The 23,058-nt window shown below is 40.9% G+C and overlaps 3 protein-coding genes across 3 annotated transcripts in view; all 3 read right to left on the reverse strand.

Moving 5' to 3' along the window:
- LOC136442670 (zinc finger protein 208-like) lies at window positions 1-19,476 on the reverse strand. The gene is made up of 8 exons (XM_066439614.1): window positions 18,976-19,476; window positions 13,490-14,766; window positions 12,318-12,411; window positions 8,493-9,470; window positions 6,181-6,720; window positions 5,205-6,120; window positions 2,907-3,022; window positions 1-2,315 (listed from the first exon to the last, which is right to left on the reverse strand). Exons 2-8 carry the CDS (start codon window positions 14,762-14,764, stop codon window positions 1,066-1,068), a joined length of 5,169 nt encoding a protein of 1,722 aa, XP_066295711.1. The 5' UTR covers window positions 14,765-14,766; window positions 18,976-19,476; the 3' UTR covers window positions 1-1,065.
- The window catches only part of LOC136442671 (zinc finger protein 91-like), a 13,298-nt gene continuing 6,036 nt past the window's right edge, over window positions 15,797-23,058 (reverse strand). The window contains exon 3 of the mRNA XM_066439615.1: window positions 15,797-18,449. Within this exon, the coding sequence (XP_066295712.1) occupies window positions 17,077-18,449 (1,373 nt within the window). The 3' untranslated portion in view covers window positions 15,797-17,076. The remainder of the gene's footprint in view (window positions 18,450-23,058) is intronic.
- Window positions 19,583-23,050, reverse strand: LOC136442274 (zinc finger protein 845-like). The gene is made up of 2 exons (XM_066439044.1): window positions 22,555-23,050; window positions 19,583-21,810 (listed from the first exon to the last, which is right to left on the reverse strand). The coding sequence occupies exon 2, from the start codon at window positions 21,806-21,808 to the stop codon at window positions 20,153-20,155; it is 1,656 nt and encodes a 551-aa protein (XP_066295141.1). The 5' UTR covers window positions 21,809-21,810; window positions 22,555-23,050; the 3' UTR covers window positions 19,583-20,152.

The following is a 23,058-nucleotide window of genomic DNA, read 5'->3' on the forward strand; positions in this document are numbered from 1 at the left end:
TACATTTTGACATCTTGTATTCAATTGAAACATTACTGGAACTTCAACATTTTAACTCAGCCTAAATCTATATGCTTTATCTCATATAATACAGTAGCTTCAGTCAAAACAAACGACAAATAACTAAAAAAAACATTCCTAACTAGAAAACGTACAACCATTTAACGACTTTGCAACAGTAGAAGTGAAATAGCTCTCACACAGAATAAGGGCACTAACTTTGTATCAGTCCAAGTCATCTTGAAATCACAGAACAACAGCCACGTGAAACAACTTTGCAACGGTGCAAGTAGAATATACTTTTAACGGGAACAGTGCAAGTGATCTTGAAATGACTTTCTCACAGTGCAATATAATTGAGTTTGTAAAGCAAAAAGAGGAGAAACATTAGCAAAGGCACTAAGGACAAACGCTATAAAAGACGTTGAAACATAAGTGTACAGGTAAGCACAACACCATGACTTCAACATATATGTTGACCCATTTTGGGTACGTTTTGTGACCTGGGTGTAATGTGCTCAGCAAGAGTCACATAAGGTTAGCTCACGTGAGGTAAAAAAAATGCCAAGCAACAGATAACAAAGCTTTTCTGCTACACAGTGACACACCAAGTTACATTTCCTTGATGTATAATTCGAACAGCCAACAAGCAAACAGTTATAACTTTTTAGATGTGTAAATAAACCATGTCATCACATATATCAAAATGGTTAACAACACAACAAACCACAGTACCAAGACGCAATTAAGGTTTGGTAAATCCTACAATCTTTTCCTCATGTTTTCGTCCATATTTCCTGCACATGGCTGATTCTCATCAATGCCATCCGTCCTTTTACCGCACTCCACACCCGTGTACAGTTCCTTATATGTGTGTACTTGCTAATGACATGCTTTAAATTGCTTGAGTCATAAAAGTCACAGTAGTTGTAACATATCTGGTTTCTCAGCAGAATGCGACTCATATGAAGGTAGAAATCAAACGTGTGGTTTTCGCAAGCCCCACACATGTTGGGATTCCCACCTCTGTGTGAGCTATACAGTTACTATATTACGGAAGAGTCATTAATTTTTTGAAGTGCCGTCAGCAAAGTGTCCAGAAACGGCAATGTGTTTCTTCAAACTTCCTTTAGTTGTGGCGGAATAGTAACACTGTTCACATTTGTAGGGTCTCTCCCCAGTATGGGTCATCATATGCATAGTTAAGGAAGACCTATGAGTCGTTTTGTACCCGCATTCCCAACAAATGTATCGTTCCTCACCAGTGTGTCTCTTCATATGTCGGGAAAGCTGATACTTGTCAGATGTACTGTAGTCACAGGTCTCACACACGAAGGGTTTCTCACCGGTGTGTGTGAACATGTGTCGCTTCACACTACTTTTTGACACAGACGAGTAGTCGCACTGGTCACACTTGTAGGGTTTCTCACCGGAATGTGTTCTCATGTGTGTACGTAGGATTGCGAGACAAGTTGTCGAATACCCACACTGGCCGCACATGTAGGGCTTTTCTCCAGTGTGTGTAGTCATGTGTTGATCTAAAGAACTCTTCCGTGCTGCAGAATAGTCGCACTGGTCACACTTGTAGGATTTTTCACCTGTATGTGTTTTCATGTGCCGAGATAGCGAAATCTTTTGAGCCGCCCGGTAGCCGCACTCTCCACACATGTAGGGTTTTTCTCCATCGTGGTTACGCAAGTGTCGGTTCAAATTAGATTTTGTGGTAGTAGAAAAGTCGCATTGGTGACACTTGTAGGGTTGCTCACTGGTATGTCTCCGCATATGAACGGTAAGGCAAGACTTGTAATTCGTCCTGTATCCACACTCTCCACACTTGTAAGGTTTTTCTACGGCATGTTTAGCCAAGTGATGTTCAAATGTATCTTTTCGTGCAGCAGTGTACGTGCAATGGTCACATGTATAGGGTTTCTCACCTGTATGCTTTCTCATATGGCGGTCTAAAGCACCTTTCGTTGCTGAAGAATAGTCGCATTCGTTACATTTATAGGGTTTTTCACCTGTATGTGTTCTTGTATGTTCTAATAGTCTAGACTTTGAAAGTGCCACATAGTTACATTCCGTACACGCGAAGCGTCTATCTGTAGTGCGTTTCCCCGCAAGCCTGTCCGTCTGCTTTGATCGACTTTGTACGGTAGGATGGTCAGAGTTTACCCCGCATGGTTCCTCAAGTGGAGTATCCTCTGCCTTGTTTTGCTGCCTTCCCGTGTCTAATTTCTCACCATTGTTCGTCTCATTCCCAGTTGGTACAGTTGGTACATCGTCCATGGCAATCTCGCTGCTTCTCTTGTCCATTTCTAAGACAACAAAGACAAATGTTACAACTAAGAGGACAACCAGACTACCCGTCAGTGGATACAGAACTGGAGCGAAAATATATGATGATGATGACAACTAATGCTAGTCGGTGAAAGACAACAAACATTCCAATACAATACATGTCCATCTGTTATTCTTAGAACAGAATAAAAGCATAGGTATATTTCCCAGGCAGGCAAAATTACCAGGGCAAGGTTTTCTGAAGTAGTGTATTTAGATTAGGTTGTTTCAAGTATTAGTCGAAAACAACACTGGCGTTTGGAATGCCAAATTATGGTATACAGGGTTGCATCGCTCAAAGAAGTGTAGATTTTAGCTTGTAGTCATATTTAAAAACAGCATACTTTCCTTTCATCTTTATAAATACGATAACAAAGCAAAATCACAAACAGCAACATTTGCTGCGGATTAATGTCTGCTCCATGCCCTCCTAACACTTACACCCGCCATGCCCCCCTCCCAAGGCAAATCCAGTTTGCAAATTATCCATCTCAAATTAGTGTTATGCTCTTGTTTTGCTGTCGAATAGGAATAAATCAGGGCACGTTAGTAACTAACAATGATCTTACCTGCGTGGTTATGCTGCTGTACGATCGGTAAGGCGTTGATTGGCTTCACAGTCGTCTTTAGATTTGGAGAAATGATCTTCCGTCGCAGGTCAAAATGGCGGACAGGCGCAGTCACAGGTCAGTGCAGCCGGAGGTGAAAGGTCAAAAAACATATACCTGATTACCACCGTAAAACCACAAACGTTCGAATATGTAGCATGAAAGCCTCGTTCAGCTTTTTAGTTTCTCGTGTTTGAGTAATAATGTAAAAAGTTATAGAAGTGTCTTCACTCACTGCCCGTTTCATTCTGTAAACATGCGAATTTTCCCTGCTCATATCGAACCGCAAAACTACATACAGCAACACAACAAATGAGTCCAGCTTCTTTGAACTATACACAGGGCTTGATGTCAAGATTAGTTCGCACTCACCATGTCTTACAAGCTTGCAACCAAGGAAGGAAATCAAAGGACAAACACATTATATCACGCACTTAACGTTACTATTGTATTGAACCATCTAGAATCGTATTTACTTCATTTGCCCATCAGAGTTTTGGTATAAAACCTAGTTCTGCCAGATCTTTCTTTATTTACTGACGAGAGATAGCGGATGCTGTCTGAAACGTCTGACTGTTTTGAAATTTCATTCAGTCGCTTGAGTAACTATTTTTTGGCGTAAACACATTATATGCTTTTTTATATTTTGATTTTTAACAGAGCAATGGTGATCGAACTTTCTAGTGTTTAATATGCTTTTAACTAAGGTCTATTAGTGTCCATCTAGTATGAAAAGGCCGCTAATAAGAAACAGATTTGAATACATTTTTAAGATTTCCCTAAACAAATATGATTCAAGTGCTTGGGTAGGTCAAAAGTATCAGCTCTCCTGACTTGAGATGTACTTTTTTTCCAAGCAGTATAAGTTAATTGTGAGCTAGTCATATTTGTGCGGTTTTGCACAAGTGGGTTCGTTCATATGGTGCCTGATTGATACGGCATTTGGATGCGCAAAAATCTCCGAAGTTTCAGAGAAATATTACTTCTTCAGATCAAATATGATTGTTAAGATTAATGAAATGTTGGATTTCGCATTTTTTTACACTAGTCATATTTTCATTTGGCACAATTCCCTACATATAGAGCAACCAGCGATTCTGCAGCGTAAGCGCCTCACATTTGATATCAATCAACGCATTAAGGTGAAATACAATAAGAACTGCAGCAAAATGTACATGTATCCCTCGTGCCATTTTCGAGAACCAGGTATTACACCAATTGCAAACGTGTTCAATAAATAGGATTTGACTCTTTCAATTACCTCTCTTTTAATACTAGTTTGTCTACATGTATGTCTCGGAGTGAGTGAGTGAGGCAAAAGGTAAGCAATTTTAAAAAAAAGACAATATAATGTGTAAGATAGCTATTACATTCTAAACCAAGAGGAGGAATACTACAAAAAACATCTTCAAATCGAAGAATGTTGGTTGATAAAGACATGAATACGATTTGAATATGGTAGTACAGTCATAACCATATATGATACAGTGACTTCCAAAAAAAGAATAAACCTGTGGCTAAATTGAACTAGGCACTCTTCAGGCAACCTTTACTAAGAAAGTGCAAGTTAAACGAATATGTAACAGTGCAAACGAAATAACCTTTAAACAGTGCTAGTTATCATAAAATAGCTTTGTTACAGTACATTCAAGTGAAACGAATGTGTAAAAAAAGACGACAAAACATTACTACTGCTATTAATACTAGAAAAGGCACGATAAACACTACAAGTATACAACAAATATGTTCACACCTTGACCTCTTCATCTTGACCTTAATTTGACCATTTGTATGTCTAACTAAGTTATTTTTCCGTGAGGTAGGAACATCAAGAAGCAACAGATAACAGAGCTTGCAACATTATTCTGAGTTCTTTTAACTTACTTTTCCTTGATGTAGAATACAAACAGTCAGCTAGCACAGGGCTATCACTTATAACATTTGTATATATGTCATCACATATATTTGCTGATGGTAAACAATGCAACAAAACCAGTGTCCATACGCAGGGCGAATCCCTACAATGCTTTGTCACTTTCTTCTCCATCGATCCTGTACAATACTGTTGCTTCCCACCATTTTCAGGCCTGCCATCAACCCTGTAGCTACACTCCAAACCCGTGTGCAGAAGTGTGCTTTACATTACCATTGGCAGATCGATTTTCATTGAGCCATAAAAGTCACATTGATGGTATACATGGGCTTTCTAAATCTGCATGCCATCCCTGTTGTTTGGCACGTGGTGAGCTAATCAGTTGCTATGTTGTGGAATTGTCATCGTTCTGTTTTCCAGCCGTGCTGTCAGATACGTGTCCCGAAACAGCTATGTGTTTCTTTAAAGTGGCTCTCGATACGGCTGAAAAGTAACACTGTTCACATTTGAAAGGTTTCTCCCCAGTATGTGTCATCATATGCCTAGTTAAGGAGGCCTTTTTAGTCGTTTTGTACCCGCATTCCCAACAAATGTATCGTTCCTCACCAGTGTGTCTCTTCATATGTCTGGAAAGCTCAAACTTGTCGCATGTTCTATAGTCACATGTCTCACACGCGAAGGGTCTCTCACCAGTGTGTGTAAACAAGTGTCGATTTAAATTGCGCTTCAGGGCGGTAGAGTAGTCACACTGGTCACATTTGTACGGTTTTTCGCCGGTATGTGTTCTCATGTGTGAACGTAAGTGTGCCAGCTGAGTAGTCGCATATGCATACTGGCCGCACATGTAGGGCATTTCTCCAGTGTGCTGTGCAAAATGTTTGATCAAACTACCATTCTGAGCTGCAGAATACTCGCAGTGATCACATTTGTATGGTTTTTCTCCTGTATGCATTCTCATATGCCGAGATAGTGAAATCTTTTGAGCAGCCCGGTACCCGCACTCTCCACACATGTAGGGTTTCTGTCCATTGTGTTTAAGCCCGTGACGAATTAAGTTAGATTTAGAGGTAGTAGAATAGTCGCACTGGTGACACGTGAAGGGTTTCTCACCGGTATGGCTTCGCATATGAATGGTTAAGCTTTTCCTGTCAGCTGTTCTGTATTTGCACTCGCCACACATGTAGGGTTTTTCTCCGGTGTGCTTAGTCATGTGGTAGTCTAAACTGTGTTTCTGTATAGCAGAATAGTCACACTGGTCACATGTATAGGGTTTCTCACCTGTATGCTTTCTCATGAGCCAGTCTTAATGACCTTTCTGTGCAGCAGAATAATCGCACTGGTCACATGTATAGGGCTTCTCACCTGAATGCTTTCTCACATGGTGGTCTAAACTGTCCTTCCGTGCAGCAGAATAATCGCACTGGTCACATGTATAGGGTTTTTCACCTGAATGCTTTCTCATATGGTGGTCTAAACTGTCCTTCCGTGCAGCAGAATAATCGCACTGGTCACATGTATAGGGTTTTTCACCTGTATGTTTTCTCATATGGCGGTCCAAACTACCTTTATGTGCAGCAGAATACTCGCACCGGTCACACGTATAGGGTTTTTCACCTGTATGTTTTCTGATATGTCTCGATAGGACAGTCCTATAAGCTGATCGATAGTCACACTCCGTACACACAAAACGTTTATCCGCAGTACGTTTCACTGCCACCCTATCCGCGTTCTCTGCTCGAGCCTGTACAGTACTAGTAGGATGGTCATATTTTACCCCGCACGGTTCGTCGCAGTGAATGTCGTCTTCCTTGTTCTGCTGCCTCCCTGTGTCTAATGTCTCACTGCTGTTTGGGTCTTTAACATGTTGCACAGTTGGAATCTCGGAGCGTCCCTTGTCCATGTCTGTGAACAATAAATAATCTGACAATGGAAAAGAAAACACAGTTCCGATACCCACATCATTTCCGGTCAGAAAGCAAGGCCGCAGTAGATTACTAGTATTACCAATGTAAAGGTGGGAAAATGAAAACAAAATATTTTTACAAGCCCTTTACTGCGCATCGGCTCTCTACTTCATGCCCTCCTTTCTTCATGCCCCCCTCCCCCATTCCGAGTCGATGTACGATTGACCCCAAAATACTCTTGTAGAGGTTGTTATCATATCTTGCTGTCGTGTAAGTACATTTCGGTAACTAACAGAGGTATTACCTGTGTGGTGGTTTTGATGATGGGTCGATTAAGTGTTCAATTGCTAGACGATCGGCTCAGATTACGATAAATGATCTTCCTGTCGCTGGTCAAAATGGCGGGCAAGTGCAATCAGGGGTCAGCACTTCCGGTGCGGAAAGGTCAATGTGTACATACCTGATTACCCTATTGAAACCACAAGTACCAGATAAATAGTCTTGTTCAGACTTTGGTCTGTAATGTTGATGAAATCAATGATTATTGTACTGCTTTACTCCTTTCCAGTTGCGTATATCATCTGTGTTACTTATTCAACTTGTTTTCCAAAAATGTATATCATCTCTGTTACTTTTTAAAAACTTGTTTTCGGAACTTTTGTAGTACTTGACTAACCTGCTACTATTTGTTTGTCTTTCTTTGTGCACACTTTGATTACTTTTAAACTACTCACAACGGCAGGGTTTGATGTCAGGTTGAACTCAAATTGAACGCCTAATTTCACTGCAAAAATAAAGATATAAAGGAGATGGTTTTCAGTTATTCAATTTTATATTAGGGCAACTAGGAACAAAGATGTTTAAAAAGTTTTATTAGTCTGACGCAAAACTAGCTACGCTGCAGAAAATGAAATGCTACATCTTGACATCGAAGACTGTTTGTTGAATCAAAAATGACCGGAACATCAACATTTTTACTAAACTTAGGTCTATATGCTTGATCTCCTATAATTCAGTAGCTTCAAACAACATAAAAAGACACCCAACAAAGGATTATTGACAGTTAACTGGACACTTAATTTCACACCAAATATAAACAAATAAAGAAAAGAGACGTTTTAAAATATATTTTAATTTTACAGTTTAGCAACAAAGATTTACAAAAGTGATCTCATCCGTCTCAAGCAAGACTAGATACGGAACGGAAATGCTACATCTTGACATCGAAGAGTATCATCCATTTCTTTAAACATTACCGGAACTTCTATATTTTAATAAACCTAGATCTACATTAACATTCTGGCGAGTGAGTTTTTCTTTAGTTGGAGAACAGATCATTTCTTATCATCTAGACATCTACAGGCTTTATGTCGCCTAATACAATGGATTTAGTCAACATTGAAAAACACGAAAAATGATTGTTTTCAACCTGAAAGCTACAAGCCTTTAACGACTTTGCAACTCTTCACCAGTCCAAGTGATCTTGAAATAACTTTACAACAGTGCAAGTAGAATCAACTTGTAACAGTACAAGTGATATTGAAATAACTGTCTAGCTGCAGTGCAAGTGAATGTACTTTGTAAAACAAAAAAGAACAATATTATCAAAGGAATACGGCATAGTCTCTTGCATGAGGCATAAACGCTAGATATAAATTGAAAAGAAATGTGTGCAGTATCACACCGTGGCTAAAGATAACAAGCAACAATTGACAAAGATTTTCTGGTGCACAGTGTTCTGACGACATTGACTTACGAGTTCTTTGAGTTACATTTCCTTGGTAAGAATACGTTCCTCACCAGTGTGTCTCTTCATATGGACAGAAAGTCTGAACTTGACAGATGTACAATAGTCACATATCTGACACGCGAAGGGTTTCTCGCCGGTGTGTGTGAGCATGTGTCGCTTCACACTGTTTCTTGTCACAGACGAGTAGTCGCACTGGTCACATTTGTAGGGTTTCTCGCCGGTATGTTTTCTCGACATGTGTGTGCGTAGGTGACTGAGGTGAGTTGTCGAATACCCACACTGGCCGCACATGTAGGGCTTTTCACCAGAGTGCTGTGCTAGATGGCTGTCTAAATTGCACTTTACAGCTGCAGAATAGTCGCACTGGTTACATTTATAGGGTTTTTCACCTGTATGTATTTTCATATGCCGAGATAGAGCAGACCTGTAAGCCGTCCTGTATCCACACTCCCCGCACATGTAGGGTTTGTCTTCCGTGTGTCTAGCCATGTGTCGGTGTAAATCGGATTTCCTTGCAGCAGAATAGTCGCACTGGCTACACGTATAGGGTTTCTCACCTGTATGTTTTCTTCTATGTCTGGACAGATCAGACCTTTTAGCTGCCTTGTATCCACATTCCCCGCACATGTAGGGTTTGTCTCCGGCGTGTTTAGCCATATTGAGGTCTAAACTACATTTCTGTGCAGCGGAATAGTCGCACTGGTCACATTTATAGGGCCTCTCACCTTTATGTGATCTGATATGCTTTGATAGTTTAGCCTTTGAAGCTGACCTATATTCACATTCGCGTTTGTCCACAGTACGCTTCACTGCAGGCATTTCCATCTGGTCTATTCGATCCTGTATTGGAGGTTGGTCAGAGTTTACCCCGAACGCTTCCTCACTTGGAATACCCTCTTCCTTCTTCTGATACTTCCCCGTGCCTAAAGTCTCGCTGCTGCTATTTGGGTCTTTTACATGGTGTACCGTTGGCGTCTCGGGGCGTCTCTCGTCCATTTCTGCGAAGAAAAGGGGAAGATTGAAGACAAAAAGATACCAAAAAACTCCCCTGATAAGCACATTCGTAGATTCGTGTACGCACGTGCAGTGTCAACGGCGAAGGCCTCTGAGACGTTAACAGCTCTCTTTTCGACATTGTCTCGATTTGCATAACAATGTCCAGAGGGGTTTGTTTACGTCTCAGGGCCTGCCTTCACCTTCGACACTGTACATGCGTACTCGAATCTACGAATGGGCTTATTTTCATACTGTCTATACCCACGTGCACATTTCTATACTCAAACTAAAACTGCCATATACATATATATATACTACAAGTACATTTCAGGGTACAAACAGCGATATAGTAGACTGATCACCAATTCTGTCGGTAGAGATCCTAAATTTTAAGTAAATTGTATATTATAAGAATTAGAATCATGTATGTATGAAGAAAGCTGGGCTAACCCGATAACTATCCTCGCGAAGGTTTAAAAAATGCCCCCACACATTGCTGAAAAGCACTTAACTGCGCATCGGCTTTTTCCCTCGTAACGTTATGCACCCCTCCCCTATGTCCTATAATTTCCGATCCGATGTACGATTCACCTACTCTCCAAGCAGAGGTCGGTGGGGGAAGATTGTGACCATCTCTCCAAACAGAGATCGGTGGGGGAAGATTGTAACAATCTCTCCAAGCAGAGGTCGGTGGGGGAAGATTGTGACCTTTCTATCATATGCGGGAGCCAAAACACGAGGCATATGATAAAAAGGTCACAATCTTCCCCCACCGACCTCTGCTTGGAGAGTACGATTTACCCCCAAATACTCTAGATCTTAAAGGCTTGTAGGAGTTTGTAGGTCATATTTTGCTCTCGTATAAGCGCCAGTATACCAACTCAGTCTTACCTGTGTGCTACGTTTGTTTGCTGATCAATAAAGCTTTCAATCGTCTAGAAAATCGGCTTAGATTTCGATAAATGATACTAGTATTCCTGCGGCTGGCCAAAATGGCGGACAAGCGCAATCACGGGTCAGGGTTCAGAGTTTACATACCCGATTACCCCACCGAAACCCCGAATGACCGATGATAGTATAAGAGTCTCTAGGTATAGTATCTTTTTTACTTATTTAAATGTCACTTATATTACAGCAGTCTGTATTACTTATGGAACAGTTATAATCTACTACTAGTTCTTTTCATTCTATAAGTATATGTTGATGATTATATGTTTGGATAGTGTGCCACATCGAAAAACAACTCGTCAACAATATATCAGGTCACTCAGATATCTTAAACTTTAATCAATGGATTCTACAAAAAAATAATGTTATACTTATAGTCCTCGTTAATGTCTTTTTCTTCAAGGGGATAATTATCATTGGGAAGATTCTTTTTCTTCTTTACTGCTTAGCCTCATATCTGAGATTATCAGCAGTTGCGCATGGGTTAGATACAACACAAGTGTCCGGAACAAGTAAAACGAAGGGAAAATAAAGGAGAGGCGCCAAGGAACATAAACAACTGAATTTGTGAGTGCAAATGACAGGACAAGTGAATTTAGTGAGTTAGTAATACATGTATTTACATATATACAAGGACGTGTAGGGGTGGCTCAATGCAGCAGGGTCTTCCCCAGTTCGGTTTTGAACTGGGAGAGGGACCCTGCCTCCGCCACACCAGGCGATAAACATCACGAAGAATACATTCTTGATTTTAGTTGTGTTTTTTTCATTCCCAACGGCAAAGATACATACATTTACTGACTCCGCGTTATCTTAACTAACTATACACAACGTCAGAGTTTGATGTAAAAATAAGCTGAAACTTAACACGACTTATTATTTTCACAGAAAAAAAGGAAAATAAGACAGTGAGCCATAAGAGAAGGTGTTGAAAGATATTGATTTTACAATAGAGCGAAGAGGAAGAAATATTTTAGTTAGTTTTCTAGTCCTTATTCAATGAATTCTAAAAAAATCTTAATGTTATGGTCGTTCTTTTAAGAACGACCATAACATTAAGATTTTTTTAGAATGTCATTAAAATGTCTTTCCTATATGGCATTAGTCACCATTGAGAAGATGAAACATGACGAAGAATATGTTATTGACTTGAGTGTTCTTTTTTTTTCATTCCCAACGGCAAAGATACATTTACTGACTCTGCGTTCTTTACACTATACACAACGTCAGGGTTTGATGTCAAGATGTGCTGAAACTTAATACGACTTATTATTTTCATACCAAAAAGAGGGAACTAATGGATGGTTTTGAAAGATTTTAATTTTGAAATAGTGCAACGAGGAAGAAATATTTACAAGTTAGCTTTCTAGTCTCATGCAAGACTAACTACGGCGCAGGAACGAAAATGCTACATTTTGACCATAGATTGTTGCTCGATTTCAACGTTACCGGAACTTCAACATTTTGACTAAACCTACATCTATATGCGAATGTACAAATCTTATCCAGTTGCTTGAGTAACTCTTTTTGGGGTACCTAAATCTATATGCTTCATCTCATATAATACAAATGCTTCAGTCAACATAAAAATACCCAAAAAAGTATTATCAGTTTCTAACCAAAAACGTACAGCCGTTTAACGAATTTGCAAGTGAAGAAGCTTTGACCGAATGCAGGTGCACTAACTTTATATCAGTCCGAGTGATCTTGAAATAACTTTACAACAATGCATTGGAATCGACTTTAAAACATTGCAAGTAGAATAAACTTGTTAACAGTGCAAGTGATATTGAAATTACTTTCTAGCAGTACAAGTGAATCGTGCTTTGTAAAACAAAAAGAGTAAGATCTTAGCTAAGGCATAAACGCTATGTATAAAAAGCGTGGGTACAGCATCAAACCGTGACCCCAGAATGACCCATTTAGGTACATTTCGTGACCGGAATGTAGTCCGCCTATGCTGAGCTCACATTTCAATGCCTGGGTCCAACCGGGCTGTTTCAGAATGCAAATGATAAGGAATGTATATCAAGAATGTACATAATTCATGGAAATTTGTTTACGTTCTGTGTATTTTGTTATCTTTCATATCGTATTTTCGTTCCTGTAAGCTAGCCAACCGTAGCCTGGTGCCATCCTATTTCTACCGGGGGCTCCTACACTCGCTACCCTAGATGCGTACCCTAGAGCGTAGGAGCCCCCGGTAGAAATTAGATGGCACTCAGGCTAAGCCAGCCGCGTTGGTCGGGTTCACATAAATTTAGTTTTCTTGAAGTGGAAAGATTAAATTAATTAGCCAGGCAACAAGTGACAAAGTTCTTCTGGTGTACAATGCTGCACTACATGTATGTTACGAGTTCTTTTTGATTACCTTTTCTTGTTGTATAATTGGAACAGTCGATAACTTTTCATATACTAGATCTAGTAGCGAACGTTGTCATCATACATATTTGTAAATGGTAAACATTACAACGAAAAAGCTACCAATCCTTATACCCAGGGTGTATCTCTGTTATATTGTATCTGACCCTTACCTCTTCCCTCATGACCTCAATGAAAAGCGGCCTGCGTGCCGATTTGAGCTTATCATGAATAAACAAAGGTTCAAACAAACAAAAACCATACTTTATGTTACAACTTCCTTATGTTCCACCTGTCCTGTGCAAGACTGTTCCCCTACAGTGCTAGTAATATGAATCCGCCCTGTAGCGCCACTCCGTACCTGTAAACAGTTCCTTACGAGGGTGCTTGATAACGTACTGCTCTTAAGTTCCATTCGTTAAGTCATAAAAACCGCACTGGTAGTATCCATGGGTTGTCCCATTTGCAATTGCAAGCCTCTCATAGGCCAGCACGCATCTTTTTCACAAGCCTCACACGGTTTCCCACCTCGGTGGTTTGGCAAGTGGAGGGCTAATCAGTTGCTATGTTACGAAATAGTCATTGTGTTATCTATTTTAAGACGTGCTGCCAGATACGTGTCCAGAAACGGCAATGTGTTTCTTTAACTTACCTTTCGATACGGCTGAGTAACACTGTTCACATTTGAAGGGTTTCTCCCCAGTATGTGTTAAAACGTCTTTTTAGTCGTTTTGTACCCGCATTCCCAACAAATGTATCGTTCCTCACCAGTGTGTCTCTTCATATGTAGGGAAAGTTCAAACTTGTCGGATGTACTATAGTCACATATCTCGCACGCGAAGGGTTTCTCACCGGTGTGTGTGAACATGTGTCGATCTAAACTACCCTTCACTGTGGCAGAGTAGTCGCACTGGTCACATTTGTAGGGTTTCTCACCGGTATGTTTTCTCATGTGTAAACGTAAGCTAGCGAGCTGAGTTGTCGAATACCCACACTGACCGCACATGTACGGCTTTTCTCCAGTGTGCTGTGCTAGATGGCTAATTAAATTGCGCTTTTCAGCTGTGGAATATTCGCAGTGGTCACATTTGTAGGGTTTTTCGCCAGTATGTGTTCTCATGTGCCTAGACAGAGTGTTCTTTTGAGTCGCCCGGTACCCACACTCTCCACACATGTATGGTTTTTCTCCAGTATGTTTGCGCACGTGTCGATTTAAGTGACATTTTTCGGTAAACGAATAGTCACACTGGTCACACTTGTAGGGTTTCTCGCCGCGATGTCTCCGCATATGACCGATTAGGCTGGACCGGTCAGCGGTCCTGTATTCGCACTCTCCACACGTGTACGGTTTTTCGCCAGTGTGTTTTAGCAAGTGTTGTTTTAAACTACCTTTCCACGCTGTAGAATAGTCGCACTGGTCACATTTGTAGAGTTTTTGATCTGTGTGTTTTACCATATGTGTGGAAAGGCGAGACCAGTTTGTCGTTCCGTACCCACACTCTCCACACATGTAGGGTTTTTCTCCGGTGTGCTTAGTCATGTGGTGGTCTAAACTGCGTTTCTGTGCAGCAGAATAGTCACATTGGTCACACACATAAGGTTTCTCACCTGTATGCTTTTTCATGTGGCGGTCTAAATTACCTTTCAGTGCAGCAGCATAATCGCACTGGTCACACGCATAAGGTTTCTCACCTGTATGTGTTCTGATATGTATCGATAGTTTCGCCTTTGTAGCTGCCCTGTAGTCACACTCCGTACACGCGAAGCGTTTGTCCGCAGTACGTTTCACCGCAAGCCTGTCCGTCTGCTTTATTCGATCCTGCACGGGAGGATGGACAGATTTTACCACGGCCGTCTTTTTGCATGTTATGTCCTCTTCCGTGTCCGTCTGCCTTCCAGTGTTTAAGTTCTCGCTGCTGTTTGTCTCGTTCCCAGGGTGTTTAGTTGGTAGATCGTCCATGGAAACCTCGCTGCTTCTCTCGTCCATTTCTAAGACAACAAAGACGAATGTCAAAACTAATCATAAAAGATATTAAACATTCCCATACACAATCCATGTCCATCTGCTTTTCCTAGAAAATGATTACAGCATGTACTAGTACTCTGTTTCCCAGGCAGTCTTAATTACCAGGGCAAGCTTATGTTAAGTGGTGTACTTAGATTAGGTTGTTTCAAGTATAAGTGGAAATCAAGACTGGCGTTTGGAATGCCAAATTAAGGATTGCATCACTCAAAGAAGTGTAGATTTTAGCTTCCAGTCATCTTGAAAGCACTCAACCTTCTTGTAATCTTCATCGACACGATAACAGAAAAACACAAATAGGAACATTTGCTGAGGTTTAATGTATGCTCCATGCCCTCGTAACGCTTACAGCCGTCATGCCCCCCTCCCCCTCACTATGCCGGTGTGCAAATGTTTCCAAAAATAGTGATATGCTCTTGTTTTGCTGTCGAATAGGAATAAATCAGTGCATGTTGGTAACTAACAATGATCTTACCTTCGTGTTTATGTTGTTGTATGACCGAGAAGGCGTTGATTGACTTCACAATCGTCTTAGATTTAAAGAAATGATCTTTCGTCGCAGGTCAAAATGGCGGACAGGCGCAGTCACGGGTCAGTTAAGCCTTAGGTGAAAGGTCAAAGATCATATACCTGCTTACTACCGTAAAACAACAAACGTTCGAATATAGGACAAAGGTTTGTTTTTTTAGTTTCTCGTGTTTGAGTAATGAAAAGTTATTGATTTGTCTAATTCTGCAAGCGTTTTTATCGAACCGCAAAACTACATAAACCTAATGACTCCAGCACAAGGATTGATGTCGAGATCAGTTCAACAAGTTTTACCTTCCACCAAGAAAGAAAATCATTGGGCAAACACATGATAGATCTAGTGCTGCAAACCTAAGTCATGTTCAGGTTCAAGTCCGGACTTATAAGTGTGGACCTCATGTCATTTTCAAGAACCAAGCACTACAGCAATTGCAAACACTAAATGTTAAATGAATTGGAGTAAACTCATTCAATTAAATTTCCTTTAATAGGGCTAAGCAAACGGTAAGAAAGAACTACGACTAAAACATGTATAAGATAGCTATTAAGTTCTTAACGAAGATGAGCAACAATACAAAAACTACAAAGCACCATCTTAAAATCTGTAAACATATGTTGGTCAATAAAGACATGCATAGGACTTGAATATGGTAGTACAGTCCTAATCATATATAATACTGTGACTTCAGTAAACAAACAAAAAAAGAAAACACGCTTAATTCAACAAAGAACTCTTACAAAGAGCAACATAAACTAAGGAAGTGCAAGTTAAACTAATTTGTAACAGTGCAAATGAAATAACGTTCAAACAGTGCTTGGCTTACTTACTTGACTTATTATCCTACTTTCAGTGCCAGCAACCATGAAATAAGTTAAAGTACAAGTCAAACGAATTCGTACAAAAAGATACTACTAATAATAATACTAGCAAAGTCACGATAAACGCTATATAACATATATATATACAGATCGGCATCACACCTTGACCTCATCATCTTGACCTGAAACTAAATATTTTAGTTTCGCCTTGTGACCTGACTGCAGTCTTCTTAATCGGGGTCACATAAAGTTAGTTTTCCGTGAGGTAGAAACATCAACAAGCAACAGATACCAGATCTTGCCACATTATTATCAGAGTTTTTAAACTTAATTTTCCTTGACGTAGAATACAAGCAGTTAGCTAGCACAGAGTTATAACATTTTCATATATGAATAAAACATGCCAGCATATATATTTGTTGATGGGAAATATTACAACCAGTCTCTATTCACTTGGCATTAATTAAAGTTAGCTTTCCGCGAGGTACAAACACCAACAAGCAACAGATAACAGAGATTGCTACATTATTCTATGAGTTCTTTTAGTTACTTCTCCTTGACGTAGAATACAATCAGATGGCTAGTACAGGGTTATCAGTTATAACATGTATATATGATTAAACCATGTCATCATATATATTTGCTGATGGTAAACAATGCAACAAAACCAGTATCCATACGCAAGGCGAATCCCTAATGCTTTGTCACTTTCTTGTCCATCTATCCTGTACAATACTGTTTCTTCCCACCATTGTTCAGGCCTGCCATCAACCCTGTAGCTACACTTCAAACCCGTGTGCAGGAGTATGCTTTACATTACCTTTGGCTGTTTGCTTTCGTTGTGCCAGAAAAGTCCCAATGGTGGTATACACGGGCATCTCTGTTGTTTGGCAAGTGGGAAGATAATCAGTTGCTATGTTACGGAATTGTTATTGTGTTTTTTTTTGTTCAGTCGTGCTGTCAGACACGTGTCCCGAAACGGCAATGTGCTTGTTTAAAGTGGCTCTCGATACGGCTGAAAAGCAACACTGTTCACACTTGAAGGGTTTCTCTCCAGTATGTGTCATCATATGCGCAGTTAATGAAGACCTATGAGTCGTTTTGTACCCGCATTCCCAACAAATGTATCGTTCCTCACCAGTGTGTCTCTTCATATGTAGAGATAGTGCAAACTTGTCAGACGTTCTGTAATCACATATCTCACACGCGAAGGGTTTCTCACCGGTGTGTGTGAACATGTGTCGATCTAAACTACCCTTCACTGCGGCAGAGTAGTCGCACTGGTCACATTTGTAGGGTTTCTCACCGGTATGTTTTTTCATGTGTGTGCGTAGGTCCCTGAGGTGAGTAGTCGAATACCCACACTGGCCACACATGTAGGGCTTTTCTCCAGTGTGATGTGCTAGATGACTAACTAAACTGCCCTTCGCTGCTGCAGAATAGTCGCAGTGGTCACACTTGTATGGTTTTTCACCTGTATGTGTCTTCATATGCCGAGATAGTGTAACTTTTTGAGTCGCCCGGAACCCGCACTCTCCACACATGTAGGGTTTTTCTCCAGTATGTTTACGCAGGTGTCGATTTAAGTGACATTTTTCGGTAAACGAATAGTCGCACTGGTCACACTTATAGGGTTTCTCGCCTCGATGTCTCCGTATATGACAGGTTAGGCTGGACCGGTCAGCGGTCCTATATTCGCACTCTCCACACGTGTAGGGTTTTTCGCCAGTGTGTATTAGCAAGTGTCGTTTGAAACTTCCTTCCCACCCTGTGGAATAGTCGCACTGGTCGCATTTGTAGAGTTTTTCATCTGTGTGTTTTATCATATGTCTAGAAAGGTTAGACCTGTAAGCCGTCCTGTATCCGCACTCTCCACACATGTAGGGTTTTTCTCCGGTGTGCTTAGCCATGTGGTGGTCTAAACTGCGTTTCTGTGCAGCAGAATAGTCGCACTGGTCACACGCATAAGGTTTCTCACCTGTATGTGTTCTGATATGTATCGATAGGTTCGCCTTTTTAGCTGATCTATAGTCACACTCAGTACACGTGAAGCGTTTGTCCGCAGAACGTTTCACTGCCACTCTGTCCGTCTTCTCTGCTCGATCCGGTACGATAGGATGGTCAGATTTTACCCCGCTCGTTTCCTCGCATGGAATGCCCTCTTCCTTGTCCTTCTGCCTCCCAACGTTTAGGTTTTCGCTGTTGTTTGTCTCGTTCACAGGGTGTTGAGTTGGTAGATCGTCCATGGAAACCGCACTACTTCTCTTGTCCATTTCTAAGACAACAAAGACAATTGTGACAACTAAAAGAAAACATTCCAATACAATACACGTCCATCAAGCAAGGGGCCAGTTTCTGGCCTGAGCACGTAGGCAGGCAGGACACGTCCATCTGCTATTCCTAGAAAACAATTACAGCATGTACTCTGATTCCCAGGCAGTCTTAATTACTAGGGAAAGCTTATGTAAAGTGTTGCTTTTAGATTAGGTTGTTTCGAGTATAAATGGAAATCAACACTGGCGTTAGGAATGCCAAATTATGGTATACAGGATTGCATCACTTAAAGAAGTGTAGATTTTAGCTTCCAGTCATCTTGAAAGCACTCAACCTTCTTGTAATCTTCATCGACACGATAACAGAAAAACACAAATAGGAACATTTGCTGAGGTTTAATGTATGCTCCATGCCCTCGTAACGCTTACAGCCGTCATGCCCCCCTCCCCCTCACTATGCCGGTGTGCAAATGTTTCCAAAAATAGTGATATGCTCTTGTTTTGGTGTCGAATAGGAATAAATCAATGCACGTTGGTAACTACCAATGATCTTACCTTTGTTTTTATGTTGTTGTATGATCGAGAAGGCGTTGATTGACTTCACAATCGTCTTAGATTTAAAGAAATGATCTTTCGTCGCAGGTCAAAATGGCGGACAGGCGCAGTCACGGGTCAGTTAAGCCGCAGGTGAAAGGTCAAAGATCATGTACCTGCTTACCACCGTAAAACAACAAACGTTCGAATATAGCATAAAGTCTCGTTTGGGTTTTGGTATCTTGTGTTTGAGAAATTAAAAGTTATTGAAGTGTCCTGTATAATTCTTTTAACATGCGGATGTTTATATCGAATCGCAAATCTACATACACCCAATGACTTCAGTACAAGGATTGACGTCGAGATCAGTGCAACACGTCTTATGAGCCTTCAATCAAGAAAGAAAATGGGAAAACACATGATAGATCTAGTGCTGCATACCTAAAGTCATGTTCATGTTCAGGTCTGGATTCAAGTGCAGGGTTTCAGGTTGAAGTCCGGGCTTATATTCAAGTGTGGCATTTTCAAGAACCAAGCATTACAGCATGTTCAATAAATAGAAGTAAGCTCATTCAATTACCTTTTTCTAATATGGGTAGGCAAACTGTAAGAAAGAAATAAGACACAATAACGTGTAAGATTGCTATTAAGTTCTCAGCCAAGATGAGCAACAATACAAAAACTACCAAGCAACATCTTCACATCGAAGAATGTTGGTCGGTGAAGACATGGATTAGACTTGAATATGGTAGTATAGCCATAATCATAAATACTACAGTGACCTAAGTAAACAAAGTAACAAAAAAAAGAATAAACCTATCGCTTAATTGAACTACGAACTCTTCAGGCACCATTAGCTACGGAAGTGCAAGTGAAACCAATTTGTAACAGTACAAACGATATAACGTTTAAACAATATGCTAGTAATCATGAAAGAACTTTCTTACAGTACAAGTGAAAAGAATTTGTAAAATATGGTGAAAAACATTACTTCTACTATTAATACTAGCAAATGTACAATAAACCCTACATAAAACATATGTTTACAGATCGGCGTCACACCTTGACTTCATTATCTTGACCTGAAATTGACCCATTTTAGGTTCGTCATATGATCTCATCATGGGATTTCTCATCTGCATGTCATCTCTGTCGTTTGGCAAGTGGTGATATTAACACTTTCTATGTTGCGGAATAGTCATTGTTTTGTTTTTTCAGCCGTGCTGTCAGATACGTGTCCAGAAACGGCAATGTGTTTGTTTAATTTGCTTTTCGATACGGCCGAAAAGTAACACTGTCCACATTTAAAAGGTTTCTCCCCACTATGTGTCATAATGTGCGCAGTTAAGGAAGACCTTTTAGTCGTTTTGTACCCGCATTCCCAACAAATGTATCGTTCCTCACCAGTGTGTCTCTTCATATGTAGGGAAAGTTCAAACTTGTCGGATGTTCTATAGTCACATATCTCACACGCGAAGGGTTTCTCACCGGTGTGTGTGAACATGTGTCGATCTAAACTGCCCTTCAGTGCGGCAGAGTAGTCGCACTGGTCACATTTGTAGGGTTTCTCACCGGTATGTGTCGTCATGTGTGAACGTAAGCTGGCGAGACGAGTTGTCGAATATCCACACTGGCCGCACATGTAAGGCTTTTCACCAGTGTGCTGAGCCATGTGGTTGATTAAAGAGCCCTTCTCTGCTGCGGAATAGTCGCACTGGTCACATTTGTAGGGTTTTTCACCTGTATGTGTCCTCATGTGCCGAGATAGTGAAATCTTTTGAGCCGCCCGGTAGCCGCACTCTCCACACATGTAAGGTTTTTCACCACTATGATTTCGCAAGTGTCTGTCTAAATTGTCTTTCCGCACTGTGGAATAGTCACATTGATTACAGTTATATTCCTCACCTGGTTTCTCACCGTTGTGAGTAAGGACGTGTCGGTCTAAAGCATATTTGTGTGCAGTAGAATATTCACACTGGTCGCAATTGCAGGGTTTCTCTCCAGTGTGTATAGCAATGTGCTTGTCTAATGCATCTTTCCGTACAGACGTGTATTTGCAATGGTCACATTTGTAGGATTTCACACCTGTATGTATTTTCATGTGCCGAGATAGAGCAGACCTGTCGGCCGTCCTGTACCCGCACTCCCTACACATGTAGGGCTTTTCTCCAGTGTGTATTTCCATGTGGCGGTCTAAATTGCGTTTCCGCGCAGCAGAATAGTCGCACTGGTCACATTTATAGGGTTTCTCACCAGTATGCCTTCTAATAAGCTTTGATAGGTCAGACTTTGAAGCTTTATCACCTGTATGTTTTCTAGTATGTCTAGATAGGTTAGACCTGTCAGCCGCCCTATATCCGCACTCTTCACACATGTAGGGTTTTTCGCCAGTGTGCTTAGTCATATGGCGGTCTAAACTGCCTTTTTGTGCAGCAGAATAATCACACTGATCACACGTATAGGGTTTCTCCCCTGTATGCTTTCTCATATGGCAGTCTAAATTGCCTTTCTGTGCAGCAGAATAATCGCACCGGTCACATGTATAGGGTTTTTCACCTGTATGTTTTCTGACATGTCTCGATAGTTCAGACTTTGAAGCTGCCCCATAGTCACATTCCGCACACGCGAAACGTTTGTCCGCAGCACGTGTCACTGCTACCCTGTCCGTCTGTTCTATTCGATCCTGTACGGGAGGGTGGTCAGAATTTACCCCGCACGTTTCCTCAAGTGGAGTACCCTCTCCCCTGTTCTGCTTCCTTCCCGTGTCTAACTTCTCGCTGCTGTTCGTCTCGTTCCCAGTTACTACAGTTGGTGCATCGTCCATGTCAATCTCGCTGCTTCGAGTCTTGTCCATTTCTAAGACAACAAAGACAAATGTCACAACTAAAAAAACATTCCCATACAATCCATGTCCATTTGCTTTTCCTAGAACAGAATAAGAGCATATGTCTATTTCCCAGGCAGGCACAATTACCAGGGCAAGCTAAACTAAAGCGGTGTATTTAGATTAGGTTGTTTCAAGTGCTTGTTGTCTGTTAAATGTATTGGCAACGGTAGAGCTCAGGCTGATACCGCGGTAATTCCCTGGCTTTTAATTATGATTAAACATAAAAAACACCAAGGACGTCCGGATTGCTGTAGCCTCACGAAGCTTTCCACGAAATCGTCTTCCGGGAGGGACGTAAAACGGGGGTCCCGTGCTCGAGGAGGTGCCTCGAACACGTTAAACAGCCTCATTACCCTACACATTGGGTACCTGCCTGTGGCACTGGCTGCAAATACACCTGATATTAAATACACCTGATATTATAATTATGGTATACCGGATTTCATCACTCAAAAAAGTGTAGATTTTAGCTTCTCGTCAGATTTGAAAGCACTAAACTTTCCTTTAATCTTATAAATACGATAACAAAGCAAAAACATAAATAGGAACATTTGCTGAGGTTTCATGTCTGCTTCATGCCCTCGTAACGCTTACAACCGTTAGGCCCCCCTCCCCCATCAAAGCCGATGTTTTTATCTCAAATTAGTGTTGTGCTCTTATTTTGCGGTCGAATAGGCATAATTCAGAAGTTGATCACTGACAAATGATCTTACCTGTATGCTGTTGTATTGGTTGATCGATAGCGTTTTGTTTTGTCTTCCAAATCGTCTTAGATTTAGAAAAAGGAGCTTCCCGTCGCTGGTCAAAATGGCGGACAAACGCAGTCACGGTTCAGTGCAGCCACAGGTGAAAGGTCAAAGATTACATACCTGATAGCCCAAGAAAACGCACAAATAAACGAATGTAGCATAGATTCAGATTCAGTTTAATTTCTTATGACTTTGCATATGACATTCCGTAGGAATTACAGTCTCGTTTGGGTATTAAAGCATATCAAACAGTTGCATTGTACTGTATCAATATTCTGAATCCCCCCCCCCCCCCCGAGTACCCTCCACATTGATTACTGTCAGGTGCAACATGTTATATCGCGAACAACCATTGGGCAAACTTCAACTTGGCGACTCTTAAGAAACCTTGGGTTAAGCTTAAAAATTGCCTTTGCAATGTGTTTCTGAATGTTTGTTTGTCAACTTATAGCCTTAGCTTCCAATTAC

The sequence above is a fragment of the Branchiostoma lanceolatum genome, chromosome 9 (genome assembly GCF_035083965.1).
Source record: "Branchiostoma lanceolatum isolate klBraLanc5 chromosome 9, klBraLanc5.hap2, whole genome shotgun sequence".
Lineage (NCBI taxonomy): Eukaryota > Metazoa > Chordata > Leptocardii > Amphioxiformes > Branchiostomatidae > Branchiostoma > Branchiostoma lanceolatum.

Coding starts and splice junctions, on each gene's coding strand:
- LOC136442274 (XM_066439044.1), bottom strand. CDS start 21,808: ATGGACAAGACTCGAAGCAGCGAGATTGACATGGACGATGCACCAACT.
- LOC136442670 (XM_066439614.1), bottom strand. CDS start 14,764: ATGGACGAGAGAAGCAGCGAGGTTTCCATGGACGATCTACCAACTAAA. Junction 6,721..8,492: donor TATTCTTACCAAGGAAATGT/AACTCAAAGAAC, acceptor TATTGTTCACAG/ACATGGACAAGGGACGCTCC. Junction 2,316..2,906: donor ACAGCAGCATAACCACGCAG/GTAAGATCATTG, acceptor TTGTTGTCTTAG/AAATGGACAAGAGAAGCAGC.